Genomic DNA, 21,244 nt, shown 5'->3' on the forward strand with positions numbered 1-21,244 from the left:
AAATTCTGAATAATTTAAGCACATAAAACTTTTTTTCTTAAAATTTCAAGTTTTTCTTGAAAAGAAGATCGATGAAGAGGCTGATTTAGATTATATTCCAAGACTGCCTTATCGAGATTAGGATCTTCATTTTATCTTACCATGATAGCTTGCCACACACTGGTTTGACTAGAGATGTCCAGGTGAAGGCTGCTGGAATCTCAGGAAAATTGTAAAGGTCGCAGACAGCAGCAGATTCACAGCTGACAAAAAAGCATTCAAGAAAAGTGAGGAAAATGTGTGGGTTTTGTGAAATTTGCCTTAACACAGCTGAACAGATTCAATTGGGTTCAATGCCAGCAGGGGAGGAATAGCATGGTAATGATTAGGAAGCATTACTTCAAAACACAGCACCTAGAGGTGATTGTGTAGAGCCTAGCTCTGTTCCTGCTTTTGAAACCAGGAATGTGTTTGAAGGTACTAAACATGAAAGTCCTCCAGACATATCATTTGTTCAGCCTCCTCACAGTTCCCTGGAATGCTCATCCTACATAGCTGCCTAGGGACTTCTCCTTTAAAGAAGCTATGCTTCACATCTATAAGAAGACTCTGTATCTTTTCCTAAGATTAATACAACTATCAAAGTCCTGTTTTCAAGCAGGTACCAAAACTGCCAATCAAGCTCCACCTAAACACACAAAAATAATGCCTTCTTGTGTGTCAGGCAAGATATTTTTGTAGGAAAGGCACACTCCAAAGCCCTGGTGAAAACTCATCTGTACCATGGTGGATATTTCTCATTCCTCAGGTTCAAGTAGGAGAAATTCCATCTGAAGTAAAGGCAAACAAAAACTGAACCAGTTAAGTAGGGGCTTGGAGTGCCTATGGAATAAGAAGAAATCTAGCAAGGCAAGACAACAGCTGAGAGGGCTGTCATCACTTTCAAGAAATTTAGCAAGGATGAAGTCCAAAGAAGGAAAAAAGCTACTGAAGTGCAAGGAAAATTATGTTTAACAACACAAACCAATTCAGTACTTCTTTCCAAAAGGAAAACCTCACCATCAACAGGATAGTAGCAAATGTCCCTTGGTGTATTGGGAAGAATGGTGAGGAAACCATGCATGCTTTCTATGCCTCTGCAAAGTTCACACAGAGGAAACCAAAACCCTGTCTTTCACCTCTCATGCCACCACAATGAGATATGCCCTTATTTACATAGTCTGAATGTATATATCCATTTTGGCACCAACAGAGAAAATTACAAGCCGAGTACATTCCTTCCTCTTTCAAGGCTCAAAATATTAAATCCTAAAGGAAGAGGAGACTTACCAGGCATTTGTATAAGTTCTGAATATTTCCCCATGAATGGAGGTGCATAAATAACTTTCAGAAAGATTTAAGTCACTAAGGAGCTTTGAAAGTTTTACCCTATGGATGGATTCCATATAAACACAGCCATCTGGGCAGCTTAGTTTCAGTGGGAAAAGGGATGTGAGGGTGATAGCAACAATGGGAACAATGGGCTGTTCTACAGTTTGGAAATTTGCCTGACTGTGCTTTGGGCATGGATCCAAATGTTCTAGGTCTGAAAATAACCAGCCTTTCCACCACACCTCCTCCCCCTTGTTTTTCAAAGCCTAGGTTATTTCCATAGTGGTCTCTTGGCACTGTTAATTCCAGCCAATGGAATACATTTGGCTACATTTTGGCTTTTGAGCCAAAAGTGTCGTGATGGCTCCAGGCTGAGGGAGAACAAGGCTTGGGAATCTGCTGGGAGATTTGACCAGTGTGTACATTGAAGAGGCATGTGTTGCTCGCACACTCAGGGAATTGCCAGTTGCTAGCACTGAGGTCAGGAAGGATCCAGAGCAGATTGGCATTAGTCTATGGGATTTTTTGCCTTCCCCTGCAGCATCAAGAATGACCACTGTTCAGGGCTCTCCAGTCCCTTTCTTCCAGGCTTCTCATGCAACTCAAAGATGGCCTCTGTGCCCTGCAGCTGAAGGGGGGAAGGCTTTTTTCCCCCCATGGTGAGCTAGCAAGTGTCTCTAGCAGGTTTTTTTTCCTTTGTCTGCAGCACTGAGCACGGTCCTTTGCCAGGGCTCCTCCAGGCCCTTGCACTTCCCAGACACTACTGGTGCCCTGGCTCTCTCTGACTCTTCTACCCCCTGCAGGCTTGGAGCAAGAGTGAGCTCTGCTCTTCACATTGCTCCATTTTCCAAGGGGTTCTTGCTTCTGATGAAAACAGCCTTGGAAGCCTTCCTTCCTTGCTTGGAAGGGTTTCTGGCTTGCTGCCCAATCAGAGGCTTGGATGCCAAATGGCTTATTGCCATTTTCAGCTCTTCCAGAGGACAATACAAGTGTGGGGCACATTTCATTCATCCTTGGCCAAGAAGCACAGTGGAGCATATTTTGGAAGGCAAAAAGTGTTCTTGTCTTCGATGTGTGTCCAACGTTGGATAATATCCCATAGTACCACACACCTCTTTGCTTTATTCTTCTGTACGCGGTCAGTACCAATCCTCATTCTTCTCATTCCTCAGTCTTCAGGAAACAGGGACTGCTTGACCTGTATTCCTGCTGTTGCTCTTTGTGCCTCTGTAGCTTTTCTTTGCTAGACTGGAGGGCTGTTTTTTCAATTTAAAGTGAAGAATGCACCAGCCTGGCTACATGTGCATTGTGTTAATGCTTGCAGGAATCAGCTATGAAACAGATTCCAAAAAATGAAATCATTACATAACATAAATTCAGATATAAAAATAAAATACCATTCCCTTTGTAATCTTTCAGATTTGTGTCCTTGAACATGTTTTTGAAGATGAAAAAGCCTTGGTATTTCAGGAAAACAATAGTCTCATTGTTGTTTGACTCATGGTGAGCATAGGGAATAGAATAGAATAGAATAGAATAGAATAGAATAGAATAGAATAGAATAGAATAGAATAGAATAGAATAGAATAGAATAGAACAGAATAGAGTAGGACAGAATAGATCTGCTCTATTATGCCCAGAGTTCTGCATGACAAGCTATGACCCACATCTGAATGTTCTATCTAGGAGAGCAGCTCTCTGCAGTGTCAGACACCTACAGCATCACTCAGGCTGAGCTGGAACATGCTGCTGGAGCCCTGGGCAGGAGTGGGGGGTGGAGAGGGGAAGGCAGCCTATAAGCACCGCCAGAGCCCTGGCAGAACATCTGCACTGGCCATGTGCTCTCCTGTAGACATTGATGGTTGGCCACTTTGGAGACAGAGTTTTGGGCCAGATGGACCTCTGCTCTGATGGAACACTGTTGTTCTCTGGGTCTTGTGTTTTAACAGGTTTTTCCAAGAGAAATGACTCAGGTATTTCTACAGCTGAATACAAGGAGAAAAAGAAAATCCACAGGGAAACAAACATGTATTGCTCACCTCAAACAATTTGTAACCATTAGTCTGAAGCACCTCCTCCTCCTGACTGAGGGATTGATCTCAAAGCCTAGATCTTTGATCTAAGTGTCAGAGATGTGGGGGTTTGCCATCCTGTGGAAGCCCAGCTAAACTGGATAAACACAAAAGACTTTCAAAAAAATACAGTTTCCATGTGCTTTTTGCAAATGTGTTCAGGTGATCAAATGCTCTTGAGGTGATCCACAGCTTTCACCCCCATGAAAGGTACGTGCCTCCTTTCTACAAAGTGACAGACCCAATGCCCAGGCTGGGACACAACTGCCTATTCCATCCCCTCTTCTAGTGTAAGGCTGCGAAGAAATGTCATCAAAGATATCCTGAGCATCTAATGGTAAGGAAAGGAGGAGGAAGCAACAAGAGCCAAATCAAATCAAATCAAATCAAATTGGACCAAACTGAATTGAATCAAATAGATGAGTTGTAAGGGATGATCATTGAGTCCAGCTGCCTGACTACTACAGGGCTGACGAAAATAAAAAGCATGGTATCAAGGGCCTTGTCCAAATGTCTTTTAAACACTCACAGGCTTGGGAGATTGACCACCTTTCTCAGGAGCCTATGCCAGGGTTTGCTCACCCATTGGATTAATGCTTCCTCATGTCAAGTCTGAACCTCTTCTGAGGGCCACAGCTTTGAGCCATTCCCACATGACCTGGCACTGGGTCCCAGGGAAAAGGGGGACCTTTTCTCCTTCCTTGCCTCAGAAAGCTTTACAGACCGGTGAGGTTGCCCCTCAGCCTCCTTCTCTCCAAACAAGAAAACCCCAGTGCCCTGAGCTGCTCCTCACAGGACACCCTGCCAGCCCCTTCCACAGCTTTGCTGCCTTCCTCTGGATTCATTCAGGGACCTTCACATCCTTTTGAAATTGTGGGGCCCAGAAGCACACACAACACTCAGGGTGAGGCCACCCCAACACCAAGCACAGCAGGATGATCCCTTCTCTGAAGTGGCTGGTGAAGCTGTACTTGATCCATCCCAGGACATGGTTTGCCCCCTGGGCTGCCCAGGCACACACTGCTGACTCCTGCTGAGCCTCCTGCCAGCCAGCACCCCCAGACCCCTCCTGCAGGGCTGCTCTCCAGCCACTCCTCATCCCATTTAGACTTTTGCCTGCCATTACTCCTTCCTATGTGTAGAGTCTGGCATTTATCCTTGTTCCATTTCATGCCACTGATGTTTGCCCAAATACTCCAGGCTACCCAGATCCCTCTGCAAGGCCTTTTGTCCCTTGGGAATGCCAGCAGCACCTCCCAGTTTGGAATCATCAGCAAACTTGCTCATGGTGCATTCAATTTCTGCATCCAGATCCCCAAGAAATATATTGAACAGAACCAGCCCTAGAATGGAGCCTGAGGAACACCACTGGTGACCAGTCACCAGCCAGATGTCCTTTGGCCAGATCTTCACCCAGTGCACTCATCCCACAGCTGGAAAATTTGTCCCAAAGGATGCTGTGAGGTACAGTACCAAGAGCCTTACAAAAGCCCAGAAAAACCACATCCACTGCATTCCCCTCATCTGCTGGGCAGGTGACCTTATTACAGGACACTAAATTATTTAAACTGGACTTTTTTTTGTAATGCATCTGCATTGACTATGACTGATGATTGCAGTGTTCTTTAAGTGTAGTGATAGGACAAGTCTTAAGTTTTAAATGAAAAGAGAGTAGATTTAGATTAGATATGAGGAAGAAATTGTTCTGTCAGGGTGGTGAGGCACTGGCACAGGTTGTCCAGAGAAGCTTGTCCAAGATGCCCCATCCCTGGAAGTGTTCAAGGTCAGGTTGGACAGGGCTCTGAGCAACCTGGTCCAGTGAAAGATGTCCCTGCCCAGGCAAGGGGCTTGGGTCTAGATGATCTTTAAGGTCTCTTCCAACCCAAACCATTCTGTGATTCCGCTGTATTGTAGGGCAACCTCCCCTGTGTTGATTTTCTTTACCTCCCCATTAACTAATGGAATTAAATTTTCTGTATTTCTGGTAGAATTCTCTTTTACTACCTTGTTCATTGTAATTTCTTTGAAGCTTGCAGCCTTCTGACTTTATACATTCTTGCGATTATTTTTTACGTGCTTTGAGTCAGAAAGTTTTATTCTCTTTTTATATGATTCCCTATTCATTTTCAGATCTCAATTTCTGGAACATTCTTCCCTGCTGCTCTTTCTCTGCTTTTCAAGTTGTTAATACATTTTCTAAGTCACAATGTTTTGCCAGATTTGACCCAATGGATAAGCAGTTCTCAATTTTTTTCTGATGCAGTTTCCCTTGCACAACTATAAATTTATTTTCTTTCAGGGTTGTAACTTTATTGGCCATCATTGAGATGTTTTTTGTAGAAGGTGTTCCCCCATTAGACTGGTCCTCTAGAGAAGACCCTGTCCTTGTCTTTGTGTGATGAAACTGAACACTACTGTCATTATTTTGCTTCCCTCTTCCTTCCTTATATCAGAATAACAAGTACCATCACTTAGTGGTAACTTTTATACAGGTCACTAAAAAAATAATAAAAGAAATATTGCAATATAGAAACCATAATTTTATTGGAAATAATCAACACAACTGCAAGAAGTTTTAACTCAGTGCTCTAATAGGTATATTTTATTGTTACAAAACTGCTTTCTGCTTGAACGTCCCTCAACTGCAGCAGCTTGGAAGCTGCCTAACAGCATGTCAGTAATGACAGTTTTTCTTACATACTTTGTGCTAGCAAACATGTTCACACGTGGCAAATCTATTCGTTTGAATGAGGAAGTGGTAAACATGTACAAAATAAATCTTTCAGTAGCTGTGGCAGTCTTTTTTTTTTGTGATTGGCAGCCTTCATTTCAAAGGGAGAGGCTTTTTCACTTCATTTCCTTTTACCAGTAGGCTGAGTTAAAGTTTTGTCATCATCCACATCCAATTCATTCACCTCTTCCTGTAATTCATCCTGCAGCTCATAGTCTGAGGCTGATTCAGTGTTATCATCCCAGTAATCAGCTTCGTATCTGTCCAGTAAGTGTTTCTGGGGCATAACGTCATCATCGTCAGGAGGATTCCTTGCTTTTTTCTTTTTCATTTTCTTTTGAATCTTAGAAAGCTGCTGCTGCTGCTTCTCTGTCCAGACAAAGTTTTGTGTATGTCTTGACGCTTTCATTTTTTTATAGTCCATTATCTGTTTATTCAGCAGTTCATGATCAACACCAAACAGATTAGGCCGTATGGGTGAATCTGAAGATTGAGCTGTTGAAGGGAAGAGTTTACTGTGGGAAAGAAAACAAATATTGGCTTGGGTTTTCCCCCACATGTATTTCTATTTTTGACAACTTGAGTAACACAGAAATAAACTGGACTTTTCAGTTTAACTTTATTAACACCCTGTGTTCCCTATGTTATGAAGGAAGAGATACCACCATATCATGTATGCAAGGACAGTTTGTGTCAACAGATTTAATGGAAGAAAGCCAATAAAGCAACAACATGCCAGATGAAACTGCCAGTCTCTGGGAAAAAATGTACCTAGGTGAGCACTGTATCTGGGAGACCCAAGGAACTCAAGACTTCTCCCAGCTCTTCCAAGAAGTGAGAAGCAGCAGCCTCTGTCTAAAACACATCAGAGCGATGTGACACCTTCTGATGGACTTGACTATTTCCCCAAGACACGGAGAAAGGTGTTAGGTATGCTTTGGGAGATCTGTCACAGGAATGACTTCCCACAGGAAGCTATTTCTGATTCACACCTGATGGACCATCCTGTGAGATGCTGAGGCACAGAGGGCATTTCTACCAACAGACTACAACACACAGGTGCAAAGGCTGTTGGCTTTGAGAGCATCCAGTATACAGAACCACTATTCCAATAGGTTGTTCAGCCCTATCTCTCAATGGTTAAAAATTCCTCACAGAAGAATGTTAAATCAATTTAGGGAGATTTGTCAGTAAACTTGCAATCCATACATAATAAACCAAACTTGTATCAGAACAAAGTGGACAAGTAGAGCAGTACTGGTAAATGCCATTTTCATCCTCATGAGACGATTGCCAGCAAAAACAAACATTACTGCTGCAGAGCATTTTTAAAATTTTGATTATCATCAACACATCAAGTCTGGAAATCTTAGAAGTTCTACATATATTTTGCTCATAAAAACTAAGATATTAATACCAGAACAAGTATCAGGTCTGTGAGTAACAATGTACACATCTAATTAAAATATACTTTCTCTTACGTCAAATAATACCCAATTTAAGTTGGCCAGCAGAGATGGAAACAGACAGTCCTACAATTCTGAACCAAAAAGACCCACCTTGAATCATTTTGAGATGATTCTTCTTCTTCTGGAGGTCCAAAATCAGCAATTGCCAGTAAGTCCTCCACCTGTAAACACATGAAGACCACAGATATTTAAATCTACTTTGTTTAAATCTACACTGTTTATCTACTTTGTTCCCTCTACATAAGAAACAGACAAGTATCCAACAAACAATTCTATGTTTGGACTATTTAGCAAAACCACTTTAAAACAGCCTTTTCCTTCTTTACATGGAATTGCTTATACTTCTTTCCTGGGATGTTTTTGTCAACTAGTGAATCCAGAGATTCCTACAAAGTTTTTTGCCTTATGTGCATTATGAACCCTTGGCTAGGGATTGTTTGACCTTTTTTGGTTTATTTCTTCTTACCTCAGTCTTGCAAATCCTTTTGCATAACATCCTTACACTTAGATTTTTTTTCACCTCTTCTCCCTTTCTGCAAGTTTGCATTTCTCTTACAGGCAACTATGGAGGTCCAAAATCCTTTTAACATGGCATCTAACCAGTAAATGCTACAAAATATTAATGTATTATTAATGCATTATTATATGCTGTGCTCACAGACTATATGTAATCGTGAAAATTTTCTCTTGTTTGAAATTTCATTTCAGCTTTTCTTTACATTAATTCCCTTCTAATTCATTGAGTTATTCTAGGAGTTTAATTTTTTCCCTTTATTTACAATACTTAAAAACCAAGTTCAGTGTGCTACTTGAATCTGTGATTGACATAAATCTGATGAACTGTGAAGTGGGAGAAAATGATCCATCTATCTGCTCCCCAGTGTCATTCCCTGACAGAAGTGATATAAAGAGGGTTTTTACTTATCTTCTGTGAAACTCAGAACTTTTCTGATCACAGAAAGTTCAAGCAGTTCATTGCATTTCTAGAGAATCTGAAATTCTTTTTATCCCTTCCAGCTCTGCTCATGCACACTGCAGGAGCCCATAAGGGTCTAAGAGTAATTGGCTGTAACAGCAACACTATTATAAATAATAAGGCACTTCAGGGCACAGAAACATGAACCTGTTCTTTTCAACTTCTGTTCACATCCACAGCTTGAGGAGACATTTCTCATCAAATTCTACTCATTGGTGTCATCTTTCTCTTCTGGAAATCTCACTATGTTAAGAGATCTCGCTTCACAGTCCAATGACAGCAAATTCCCAGGAAACATCAGCATTCTAGTAATATTTCAACTAGTTAAAGCTATCAACACCTTGACAGAAAACATGAAATGGTAAAGATAATTTTAAAAGTTAAGGAAAAAAATGTAGTATGAATAAGCCTACATCCCCTATGCAAAGATTTGCACTTCCCTACAAACATTTTAACAAGTCACAGATGGAAAAAGATATGGGGAAAAATAAAAATTAAAAAATCACTGTTTTTTCAATTGAATCTTAAAAGCACATAACATTTAAAATGTGGAAAGCAGCTCCTCCAACCTCATTTCCATAATTATGTACACCAGGCAGCCTTATATTATTCCTTAAAATGGTAATTTAATTCTTTAAAAATTCTTCACTGGCCTAATGATACTTTTAAAATACTTTAAAAATTCTTCACTGGCTTAATGATACTACAATTCTTCTACATATTATATAGGCAACAATCTTACTCAAGATTATTTGTTAAAATGATTTTTGCAACTATAGAGAAAGACTGATTTTTAATGAAAATTGGTAGAGCAACTAAATTATCAGCTCTCTGCTAAGTCTACATTTGTACATTGAGTCAAAGATTAGATTTACCTCTTTTACAGCTGCAGCTTCTTTGTCTTTTATAAATATTACTGGGGGTACATTTCCTACAATCTGCTGACTCTTCAGAAGATACCTGGCAAAAACACAGCATTCACCAGCATGAGTATCAGTATATCATCTGCCAGACAAGTAAAAGGTGTTAAATTAAATCCAGCAGTACTGCACATTTAAAGATATGGCTTGCAAAACTTCCAGTCTGATGAGGAGCTATCCAGGTTGATGCTAAGCAATACATCACTGCAGAACCCCAACTTCGAATGCACAGCATACAAAAACTACTGGCTGCAGGTCCAGCTGAGTATTGATGATATTAGGTTTGTCCATATCTGTGTACATAGTCTGGCACAGATTCTTTCCCCACTTCATTTGGTATCCTTATCCCCTCTGTAGGGATAAGAGCAGTGGGGGAATACAGCCCTCAGAACAGGGCAAGACAACTTATCCTACATGCTAGCTGCAGGAATGATTGACAGGGGTCCCCTTCTCTTCTTCCCAGGAGCAACTTTCCTTCTTAAAGAGTGGAAGCTGTGGAGTAGAAGAGAGCATTGTGCTGGAACAGGAATTACACAGCTTATGGAAACAGGGAGAAAGGAAATAGTTTCACAAGTATGGGTCTATGCCACCTGCCACATGGGTGAAGTCCTTAACTTCCCACAAACTGCCTGGATAGCAGAGGGAAAGCCAAGGAAAGGGAAGAAGAGACAAAAATCTCAATGATACCATGAAACATCACCGGACTCCGTGTTGGAAAAATGGGGAAAAGCATCCAAATACACGGTAGCATTCTCAGTTTGGGGGGTTTTTTGGTATCAGTATTGTGAAGAACTACTGTAATAACGGTCATCCCTTTCTGGAGGCCTAAATCATCCCCAGCAATCAGAACTGCCCAGTGAATCTGCAAGGAGATCCTTGCAGCTGTCAGTTCCCTGTACAGCATCCCGTCCTGGGCTCCTGTTCCGCACAGCCTGGCCAGCCACTGTTGCAGTAGTATTAATCAAGTCACAATAAGCAGTGCAGTTCAGCTCCAGGGAGCAGCCTCTGGGCTGACTGACAGAAGCTCACAGCTAAAGGGAGCTCTCCTAGGATGCAGGCATCTTATTGGTTCAGAGATAGACCAATGAGCTGTCTCGACCCGGGAGTTTGGAATGGGATAAACGAGTCTGATGTCTGACGACCAGAAGGGAGTTCTGTCGTGCGTTACATCGTGGATCCGCTGTAGTAAGCCACCACCACCAGGACACTGGAGTGAGACCTGTGCCACACTCCTCTTGCTTTCTGCTTGGCCCACTCCTGCCCTGGGAAAGCACAGAAGCCAGAAAAGCCAGCTATGCTCCAGCAAAAGATCACACAGCTGGTCTGACACAGCCACCCTTCCCTGTGAGGCTCATCACAGAGATGATGAGATGCTCTCTTTTAGATACTCCAAGTATCTAAAAACCTAAGGCATCCCAGTAGGTCAGGTCTAGACTGTCAGAAGTACTGAAGAAATGGCCACAGGAGGTGGCCTGTCTATCCCACAGCAGTACCGTATACGTGGAGCACTCTTTCGCAGCACACTTTCAATGTAACTGTCCTTCTCCACAGTGGAAGCAGGGTTCCAGTACACACGGCACGCTGAAAAGTTGGATGACAGGGACACCTAGAGAAAAGGCAAATCTCTTTTTAAGATGATATATATACACACAAACCTCATATACAATGAAGTCTGTGATGGATTGCAGAGGGCCTAATAGAAAATGTCTTTTGATAATGGAAGTGATGATATCAGACCAGAATCAGCTCATGAGTAAATCAGGACTGATCTACACCCAGCCATGTCCCTGTGCAGTGCAAACACTGTGCAGCTATAAAATCTGTATTGTGTTGGGAAGAAGGCTGTTTCTTTCCATCTCTCACGTTATAAGTTGTTTAACTTACAGCAATGCCTCCTGAAAGAACTGTCTTGCCCACAGCAGCCAGCATTTTTACATGCAGACATGTGATCTGAGACAAGCTCTAGAGAGACAGAAATACTCTGTGAAGGGCGCTGCACATATACAGCCAAAAGACTCATCTTGCCCATGTAGTTTTGAACACTCGTCTGACAATAGAATTAATTCAGCTGGAAAAATCATCTATTTTAGTAATGAATGACAACCCTTTACCTCATAGATGCAGATATGAGGTATCATTTTCCATGCTTCTAATATCAAAGTTAAGTCCACCAAGCTTTTAAGCTAAACACTGGTATAATTTAATCTTTATAGAACAGCAAATGTAGATGATAAAAATTGCAGACAACAAAAAAGAATGCAGAGACTGACTTAGTTCCTGTATCAGAACTCTAACATCCCTTTCAAATCCACAAATTATGACACCACTAGATACAATTACATACAAATCTCAATTCTTTCTCAGATCTGGCTTGACAATGACATTTTCTTAGGCTTGCCCTTTTTTTTTAACTAATCTCATGCATCACTTAGGTCTTCTGCCAGTAACATTGCTGGGGAGTGACACAAGCAGGTGACAACTCTCACACAGCTACAAGAAGAACAGACTCTTGGAAAGATACAATTACATTGGTAAAACCATGCTCCTCCTTCTGAAAGGGCAAGACAAAGAGTTTATGTCTGAGTAATAGAAAAAAAGTCATATCAGGAGAATCATCATTGAATTGGCCTGAGTTGCATTTGCATTAGAGTGGCAAAGGTCAGGCAAAAGTCAGGCACTACAGTGGCAAAGCTCTGCTCATGTGTACTCCAGTGCAAGATGTTGCTGCACTCTGCCACATCAGAAGCAATACAGTAAAACTCCTCTTGGCACACATCACAACATGCAGGGGAGCTCCTTTGGCACGTCCATGCCAACCTCACAACGTAATCAGAGTGGCTCAGCACAAGCTGTAGCCTTGGCACTTGCCTTGCAGATTTCCAGCTTGAGATCATAAAATTCCTGACTGACTTCACAGGTAGTGGCCATCTCTAACACAGCTTTATGAATAAGCCCATTCAAGACTCTGCAGCGCATATTGTCTTCTCTCCTTGCTTTTGTAAGGTCATTTTTCTTTAAAAAGTCCAACTTGGTTGGTTTATACAACTATAAAAAGAAACAAACAACACATTAAATAGCAGTTACACACTTGTATTAGGAAACTATATACAGTTTCATGCACTTTACTAAGTATGCTCTTATTTCATTATTGCAGCTGTGATGGCTTTATATAGGTCCTACATATCAAGTGTTTCAATACAGAATACTTCTGTTCACAAAATCTTTGACATTCGTGTACTACAGTCAAAGTTTCTAAAGTTCTTTGTGTATTTTGTAGCAAGTTATGAAGCTCCATAGATCTGTTTTCTCAAATACAGCATGCATTGACTGAAAAGTTTTGCTTGTTTGAAAAACAAACATTAAAAAAGTTTCATTAAACTAACTTCTATGAATAGAAGTTTTAATCTGAATCAGTACTCAGGAGTGTGCAAGAGAGCATTGATGCTGCAAAGGATGAAGCCAAATGGCAATCCTGTCACAGTCAGACTGAAGCCCTACTCTTTGTTCACAAAATCCTGCTATTTCTCCATCAGAAAATGCTTTAAAGTTAGAATCAATGGCAGAAACACAATTCTGTTCCTCCTGGCACAAATAAACATATTGCCTTCAGAACTTGCACTTACCGTTTGTGATCCCAGGGTAGGGCTGTCATACCAGTACTTCTTTCTTTTGGGAAAAGGAAAGGAAATCAGCCTTATCTTTCAGTAGCTCAGAGAAATAAGGATTCTCTGTGTAATTAATATTCCACCTGCCTGAAAGGACACCACAACACCCAGGTTTTCAGAGAAGTAGCTCTCCTCACAGCTGGGGTGCACGGAGCAATGCTTCCCACCCACAGCTGAAGCTGCGCATAGATGGGAAGGGGGTGGAAAAGAACAGCTCTCAGGTTTCTTTAGATTCAGAGAATCATTAAGGTTCGAAAACAGGGCTATGATCATCAAATCCCATGGTTAACCCAGCACTGACAAGTCCAGCACTAAACCATATCTCTAAGCACCACTTCTACACGTTTTCTGAACACTTCCTGAGACAGTGATTACACCACTTTCCTGGGGATCCTGTTCTATTGCTTGACCATTCTTCCCTTTCAGTGAAGAATTTTCTCCCAATTTCAATCTAAATGTCCCTTAGTGCAACTTGAGGCCATTTCCTCTCGTCCTGCCACTTGTTTCCTGGGAGAAGAGACCGACTCCCACCTGGCTACACCCTCCTTTAAGGCAGTTGTAGAGTGGTAAGGTCCCCCCTGAGTCTCTTTTTCCCCACGCTGAACACCCCCAGCTCCCTCAGCTGCTCCTCACAGGACTTGTGCTCCAGACTTTTCACTGCTGCCCTTCACTGGACATGCTCCAGCACCTCGATGTCTTTCCTGCACAGAGGGGCCCAGAATTGGACATAGCACCCGAGGTGTGGCCTCACTGAGAGCACAGAGCACCGAGGGACGATCAGTGGCCCGGTCCTGCAGGACACACTACTGCTGGTAGAGGCCAGGGCCATTGGCGTTCTTGGCCGCCTGGGCACATGTTCAGCCGCTGCCGACCAGCTCAGATCGGTGGCTCGGGGTCGGTGTCTCTCTTTCCTCCGCGGTGCCAGGGCCGCGGGAGCGCCCGAGCCCCATAGCCCTCTGACTTCCCTTGCCCCAGCGCCCACAGCCCACCCCGGCAGGGCCCCAAACCTACTTATTCTTGCGGAGCATTTTCCGCAGCAAATTCCGGGAGCCGCCCAGGGCTGCGGAGCTGCGCAGGGCCCGGCAGCACAGCGGCACCACGGCCACCCGGACGCCCCACATTGCTGCCCTGGCCCGCGGCCCAGCCCGGCCCGGCCCGGGGAGCTCCCACCTCCAGCTCCGGCTGTGCCTCAGGCTCCGGCTGCGGCTCCCCCTGCCGGCACGGAGGCCCGGCCCCGCGGCTGCGGGTGTCCCGGCCGGTCCCGGAGAGGGAAGGAAGGAGAGAGGGAAGGAGGGAGAGAAGCCGAGCCGCTCTCACGTTGGGCGGGGCTCTCACACACTCAGACCGTGGCTCCTTCTCCGGCCCGCGGCGGGAGCACGCACCCAAGGGCCGGGATTGCTGCTGGAGCCGCCCCGACACGCCGGCTGCGCTTGTGGCTGTGCCGGGCGGTCCCTCTTAAAACACCATTTACATGTCCTTCACTTCGCTGCTGCATCGGCGGACAGCTGTAAGGGGATGCGAGGAAAGTAAATAACATTGAGGCAAGACTCGGTGCTCTGGAGTTTTCCAGAGTTTCCAGTTTTCTTGAAGATCAAGACAAAACACTGCAGTTTTCCACACAGAACTGCTGCTGGATATTAAATAAATTGAACCCGTGATTTATATATTTTATCTGCATAACACGAAATTACACGAAGTAATTACATCATTAATACTAAATGCAAGCTGCTCAGGGCAGCACCTCACGAGGGATAGGAAGACCCGCCAGGCCTGCCTCTATGCTCTCTGCCATTTCCTCCATCATAACCCAGCGCGTCTTCTTGGTGGCACTTCCGATGTGAGGAGTTATTATAACATTCTTCAGCTTTAACAAGGGGTGATCCCTGGGAGAGGAAAAGAAATGCTGAAATAGTCACTCTCAGCACACTCATCAGTATTTCATCAGTATTGCAGGCCGCCAGAGAAAATAATAATTAAAAATAAAACAAAACCTAATTGCATGACCCAAGTATATTCAGAGGACTTCAAAGTGCTGCCTAGCTTGGTGGGGTTTTATGCAACAAATCCTCCAAATGAGTAAGTGTGAATTTTATTTGGCTGAAACAGGATTAGGGACAAAGTTTCAGTAGGACCAGTGCACATACCTCATATACTCCTACTAACAAAATTATGCAACTTCTCACATGTTCACAAAATCTTACTCAGTTTGAACATCACACATACACCCTTTTATTTTTAACAAAAATACATGTCCTACCTTGGCAAAGGTTCAGGATATGTCACATCCAGAGCAGCTGCCTTAATAACTTTGTTTTGAAGGGCTTCCACCAAAGCATCCTGATCCACTATTAGACCTGGGTTACAGTACGAAGGATATATTCATTTTCATGTCCTCTCAGTATTCTTTTGGGTGAAGTGGTGAGGCAAACAGCAGGGCAGGCCATGGTCACAGTGCAGAAGCAGCAGTGGAGTGTGGTGGAGTGGGAGTGGGAAGTCTGGGTATGTGCATCGGGGAATTAGCAGAATGAAACAGTGCCAGCTGTCAGGGTAGGCTGTGCCACCCTAATGTGTGTGAGCAACAATATTGCATTAAATAAATAAAAAGCTTAAGTAGGAGATATATAGATACACATGGGCTTCTAACACTCCAAGGTCACTAACATTTCAGAGATCTACTTTCTCATTATTATGGGAACACTTAAATATTTTACTGAGATTTGACCATGGGTGTCTAAATAAACTAATAATCAGAAAATTTACGGAAAATTTCAGAGGGACAGCCTCTATATTGGAGGTTTTCCCAGGACTTGTCATGCCACCAAACATTAATGCAGTTTTGTTTATTCTGCACCTTACCTCTGCTGATATTAATAAGAGTAGCAGTGGGTTTCATCAGCTCCAGCTCCCTCTTCCCAATCAGTTTGTGTGTCTGTGGAGTTAGGGTCACAGCTAATAATACAAAATCTGACTGCTGGAGCAAATCATCTATCTTCTTACAGTAAACAGCTCCAACAGCACTTTCTTCTTCCTTTTTTCTGAAGGAAAAAATCCCAAAATTAAACTGCAGTAGCAAGAAACAAGGGAAACATCAAATCACCAGTAGAGAAAATGTTTCTTTATCTTTAAATGTATTTTTATCTTTAAATGTTTCTTTATCTTTAAATGTATCTTTATCTTTGCTGTGTAGTTCAAAGCAGTTAGCTGCTTGCCTGAAACTCAGCAAAAAAAAGATCAAGCTATTTCCCACAATACCAAGTGAACTGTACACAAATGTGCAGTATGGTGGGGATGGAAAGTAAGAAATGGGTATCACATAAATGCATTGAATAAATGATAAACCAAATGCATTTTTGTCACAATTCCTGTGCTAGGGATTCTTTTCCTACCCAAAAGCAATACTGATGTCTTGTGAAAATAAAGTAATTTAAGTAAGTAATGTGAAAATTACTGAGGAAACAGACAAGACAGGGCAGGGATTAAATCTTCCCAAATCTATGTCAGCAACAGCCTGATTGTGCTGTGCATCAGTGCTGATTCACTGAAACCACATGCTGCAGAACCTGCTGGCACACTCGATCTGTATCAGGATGAGGTTGGCTGGCTCTCATCAAGTTCCCACAAAAGAAAAGAATGGAATGGGCCTGATGGGAGCACAGGGCCACAGGGCCCATACACCTCACCTAGAAGACAGCAAACAGATTGGCAAGTCTGGCCCTATATTGTCACATGGCTTTGGAAGGGTGAGATGTCTCTGCTTGAATCCCTCTCTCACCTAAATCACAGGAGTTAAGTCCTCCCAGTTTCCTCCTTTCCAGTCCATTGCAATGTCACCACCATGGCAGGAGGAAGCCAGGAGCCCCAACTAACAGGGAGAACAGTGAGGTATATCTCTCCCATTCCTTCCTGACTTTCTTTCTGTATAAATTGGGAAATTAATTACCATCTTGGAATATGTGTATGTACTTTTCCACTTAAAATAAAGAGCACTGTATAAAGTGAAAGCACAATGAAAAGTACAAATAACACATAAAAAGAGTGACAAAATAGAGTTGCCTTAGAACTGCAACAAGCTTTACCTCTGATTTCTGTTGTGGTACAAAATCTTCATTTCAAAGGCTTTGGCTCTTTCAGCCACTTTGTAACCAATTTTGCCCATTCCCAGGATTCCCAGGGTTGCTCCAGAAACCTCAACCCCCAGCCAGTCAACGGGGAAATACTCTGTGTCAGGGGAGACTGCCATCTCATGGCCTTGGAAGAGCAAAAGAAGAGTTATGTAATCTAAAGGATGTTCCAGCATCTGGTTACTTCCCTCCCCCACACACACGCTTTTTATCATAGGACTAGGCAGAAGCACAGGAGCAGTAATGTATTGTCATGTATTGTATTGTTTCTGGACAATAAGTGAGTAATGCTGCACTGTACACAGGACTGCTGACACTGATTTCTTGCTCAGGAGAGAAACATACCCAGCTTCTCTTTGGCAAGAAAGGAAGCAAGGAAGGTTAGGCCAAAGCAGCAGTAAGGGCTTCTGATTCCCAGCCTCCTTGCAGATACACCAAGGTTGGCAGGGAAAAGAAACACAGAGCATGGTGGGCAGATTTCTTGTTCATAATGACTCAGATACATGGCAGCTTGGCAAAGACAGTCTTCAAACCTCCTTGAGAATACAATCTTTTAATCCCCTTTTATTGCAACCTGAAAAGCAAGACTGCAATGAACAAGTACAATGAGTAAGTGGCTGTTGGCTGAGGGAGAAGAGGCCTGAATTTAGAGTTGTCCAAAGAAGGAACAACTCTACCTTGCCAATATGCCAGTTTGGAAATAGGATGCCAGTTATTGTCAATGAGACAGATTTGTCTTAACTTCTTCCTTTGCCCCTATTTCCCATATTTCTAGTGTTAAGCTTACTTTTGCATCAGCACACATTTTCTGCATGTTTTGAAGTCATCTTTTCTATGAAAAAACTAAGATCATTTAAGTTATTACCTTCCACAAGTCTCCTGGAAGATGCCAGCATCAAAGCCATCCCCATGTCTGCAGTGTCAGTGGAAACAATAAATGGAGTATTGGACACCTTCACACCATAGCTGGAGAGGAGTTTCAGATCCAAGTGATCTATTCCCACTCCTGCACTTGCAACTACCTTCAAGTTAGGCAAGCTCTGGAGCAGCTCTTCATTAATAGCTGGTTTGTGATACCACACATAGATAGCTCTGATCTTTTTGCTGAGAAGTGTCTTGTTTTCAAGATATTCTTTCATGGTGATGAGATGAAAATGTTTCTTCAGAAATCCAAGATGGTCTTCATATACTCCAAGCCTCCCTCCTATACAGTCAACTAGCACATAAGGCAGTTCCTGACTCTCCATGCCCTACGAAAGCAAAGAGAACCAAAAGGACATGATCTGAAGTGATCCATTATACCTTTTTTTCTAAAAACCAGGAATTGATTGGCTCAATTATATGCTGTTTTCCCACTTGATGAAGGATTTGGCTAAAGATAACCACTCACACATGCAGAAGTCTTTTAGCTTCTCCCTGTGTTATTCAGAAGGATGTTTAATTTCTATATAATCTTGTCAATAAGAAAACATTTCTGGCATACCAAGTATGCTAACACTTAAACAAATGAGTAACCAGCTGTTACTCCTGTTCAATATTCAATATTTAAAGCCAAAGTCTTGATAATTTAAGAATGCAGCTGTGTGAGTGGAAAGGTATCTTTTAGCCTGCAAATTCTGCCACTTCTGCAATTATACTAAGCAATTATCATTGATGAGATTATCTCAGTAAAAATCTCATTTAATGTAACAGAGCTATAAATTGTCAACTCTGAACTTTGGAGTTACCCATGAATGTAAATTTACCCTTTCTTTCTTCAGTCTCCTTCAGTGCTTTGCCAACTCTTCACTCTTCGCTCTGCTGACTCTGCAAAGAGCCAAGGCTGTGATTTCAGACCCCTTCACGCCGCCCCTCATTGCGAGGGGCAATGCTCCCACACTGCTCCGGCACCGCCGGGCCAGCTCCCCCTTCTGTGCCCCGGCCACCCGCCCCCGAGCGCGGTGTCCCGGGAAGTTCTCCCTGCCCGGGGCGGGCGGAGCGCTTTCCGCTGTCCCGGCAGGACTAAAGATAGGAGGGAGCTGGAGCGGCGGCCGCGGGCTCTGTCCAGCCCTGAAGGACGGCTGGGAACGGGCGGGATCCCGCAGGACAGTGGGAGCCCCCGCGCCCCCACGCCCGGTGCTGCCCCCGGAGCCACCCGCGGGGCCCGGGCCCTGTCCCCCCCCGGCAGAGGTGGGGTCCCGCGGTGCCGCTCGCACTCACCCCGTCGGCCGTGCCCGCCGCTCCCAGGCGCACCGCGGGGCGGAGCGGGAGCGGCCGCCGAGGCGGGCACTGCCCGGCTGCCCGCACCCCGCCGGGACAGCCTGCGGGGCCAGGGGGGAGGAGAGGCGGTGCCAGGGCACGGGACGGGTACCTCAATCCCTCGGAGAGAGAGCAAGGGGAGCTCACGAGTGATTGTGTGTTTTTGTAGGAGTGTTTCTGTGCTGTTCGTGATTTCAATACAGTCGGGATTTTGCGTTAATGTCCTGCACGCTGTGTTTTCCATACTGTCTTTGAAAACCGGACGTGGTCTGGCCTTTCTGCTGATCATTACACACTGTGCATATGAATTAACATAAGATGATGAGTCGTCTCTGACCAACCGACACCAGTGACAGCTCTCACTGTACAAATGAAGGTCTTTTCCAACCTATATGATTCTAGGAATACCCTAAAAATCTCTCTTTGAGACCTAAGCAGCTTGGGCAGGCTCAGGTGCTTGGACACCTGAGATGTTAGCTCAGCTACAGGCAGTCCTGTGCCAGCTTCAGCTGAGAATATGTGAGAATTTTTCTTACAAGGTTACTTGGTCTGTATCATAGAATCACAGAATGGTTTTGGTTGGAATGGACCTTAAAGCCCATCTATTTCCAAACCTCCTGCCACAGGCAGGGACACCTTTCACTAGACCACATTGCTCGGAGCCCCATCCAACCTGGTCTTGAACATTGATAGGGATGGGGCATCTACAACTTCTCTGCTCAACCTGTTCTGTTGCCTCATTATCCTCAAAGAGGACAATTTCTTCCTAATCTTCTCCGTTCTACTACCTAACCTAAACCTTCTCTCCTTCAATTGAAGGCCATTCCCCTTGTTCTGTCACTACTTGTGAAGAGTCCCTCTTCAGCTCTCTTGCAGTCCCCCTTTAGTTACTGTAAGGTTGCTATAGGGTCTCCTCTGAGCCTTCCTTTCTCCAGGCTGAACAACGCCAATCCTCCCATTTTGTCTTCATAGTAGAGATTCTCCAACCCTGTGATAACTTAGTGGCCTTCTCTGGACCCACTTCAATAGGTTCACATCTTTTTTGTGCTGAGGACCCCAGGGCTGGATGCAACATTCCAGGTGGGATCCCACAAGACCAGAACAGAGGGGAAGAACCACCTCCCTCGATCTCCATATCCAGTGATGGGCACTGGGAAGTACAGCTTCAGTTCTCAGTTCACAGAAGCTGTGCTGAAGTGATTCCCCTGGCTGTGCAGGTGGTTCTAATCCACTGGGGAGGATGCCTGGTTTCTGGGGTCACAGCAGCTCAGGAGCCAGGACATACCACTGCTATGGGCATCCAGGAATCTTTCTCCTTTCACACTACGGAATAACCAGCCATAGGGGCTGCTGTGTCTCTCATGACTACTGTAGTGCTTTTCAAAATAATGGATTCTGTCAAATACACTTTGATATGTTGAACATGAAGACAGTCAAGTTTAACACCAATCCTCTATAAAATTGCTAATAAAAAATAAAATATAATACAATATCAATTGCACTAAACCATAAACTGTTCTTGTTATCCTGGTGATGAATTTTGAGTATCAGTTGCTTACATTAATTTCAAGTTCAAACAGTTAAACTTTGAAGCAGAAATGAATTAACTAGTAATATGGAGTTATAGAACATTAACTGTATTCTTAGTTAAGTTTGCTTGCATTTTCTTCCTTTAAAAAAATACATAAAATGATTACACATT

At 43.6% G+C, this 21,244-nt stretch overlaps 2 protein-coding genes across 2 annotated transcripts; both read right to left on the reverse strand.

The window, feature by feature from the left end:
* Positions 1–5,941: 5,941 nt before the first annotated feature.
* RBFA (ribosome binding factor A) lies at positions 5,942–14,358 on the reverse strand. Its single transcript, XM_066557784.1, has 7 exons — positions 14,195–14,358; positions 13,142–13,184; positions 12,387–12,563; positions 11,012–11,124; positions 9,474–9,558; positions 7,713–7,783; positions 5,942–6,668 (listed from the first exon to the last, which is right to left on the reverse strand). Exons 1-7 carry the CDS (start codon positions 14,302–14,304, stop codon positions 6,275–6,277), a joined length of 993 nt encoding a protein of 330 aa, XP_066413881.1. The 5' UTR covers positions 14,305–14,358; the 3' UTR covers positions 5,942–6,274.
* A 467-nt stretch (positions 14,359–14,825) lies between these two features.
* LOC136553413 (probable 2-ketogluconate reductase) lies at positions 14,826–19,609 on the reverse strand. Its single transcript, XM_066544928.1, has 7 exons — positions 19,504–19,609; positions 19,050–19,110; positions 18,170–18,554; positions 17,260–17,431; positions 16,040–16,218; positions 15,441–15,537; positions 14,826–15,066 (listed from the first exon to the last, which is right to left on the reverse strand). The coding sequence occupies exons 3-7, from the start codon at positions 18,549–18,551 to the stop codon at positions 14,913–14,915; spliced, it is 984 nt and encodes a 327-aa protein (XP_066401025.1). The 5' UTR covers positions 18,552–18,554; positions 19,050–19,110; positions 19,504–19,609; the 3' UTR covers positions 14,826–14,912.
* Between the last annotated feature and the right edge of the window lie 1,635 nt (positions 19,610–21,244).

This window comes from Molothrus aeneus, chromosome 1, assembly GCF_037042795.1.
Source record: "Molothrus aeneus isolate 106 chromosome 1, BPBGC_Maene_1.0, whole genome shotgun sequence".
In the NCBI taxonomy this organism is placed as follows: Eukaryota; Metazoa; Chordata; class Aves; order Passeriformes; family Icteridae; genus Molothrus; species Molothrus aeneus.

Excerpts from the sequence above, each read along its gene's own strand:
- RBFA (XM_066557784.1), bottom strand. The coding sequence starts at position 14,304 with ATGTGGGGCGTCCGGGTGGCCGTGGTGCCGCTGTGCTGCCGGGCCCTG. Across the intron at positions 13,185-14,194 it reads AAAATGCTCCGCAAGAATAA|AAAGAAGTACTGGTATGACA; the intron begins GTAGGTTTGGGG and ends TTTTCCCAAAAG. Across the intron at positions 6,669-7,712 it reads TCATCTCAAAATGATTCAAG|TAAACTCTTCCCTTCAACAG; the intron begins GTGGGTCTTTTT and ends TCTTTCCCACAG.
- LOC136553413 (XM_066544928.1), bottom strand. The coding sequence starts at position 18,551 with ATGGAGAGTCAGGAACTGCCTTATGTGCTAGTTGACTGTATAGGAGGG. Across the intron at positions 17,432-18,169 it reads TTCCAGGAGACTTGTGGAAG|GCCATGAGATGGCAGTCTCC; the intron begins GTAATAACTTAA and ends TGCTCTTCCAAG. Across the intron at positions 15,538-16,039 it reads TCTTATTAATATCAGCAGAG|GTCTAATAGTGGATCAGGAT; the intron begins GTAAGGTGCAGA and ends ACTGTAACCCAG.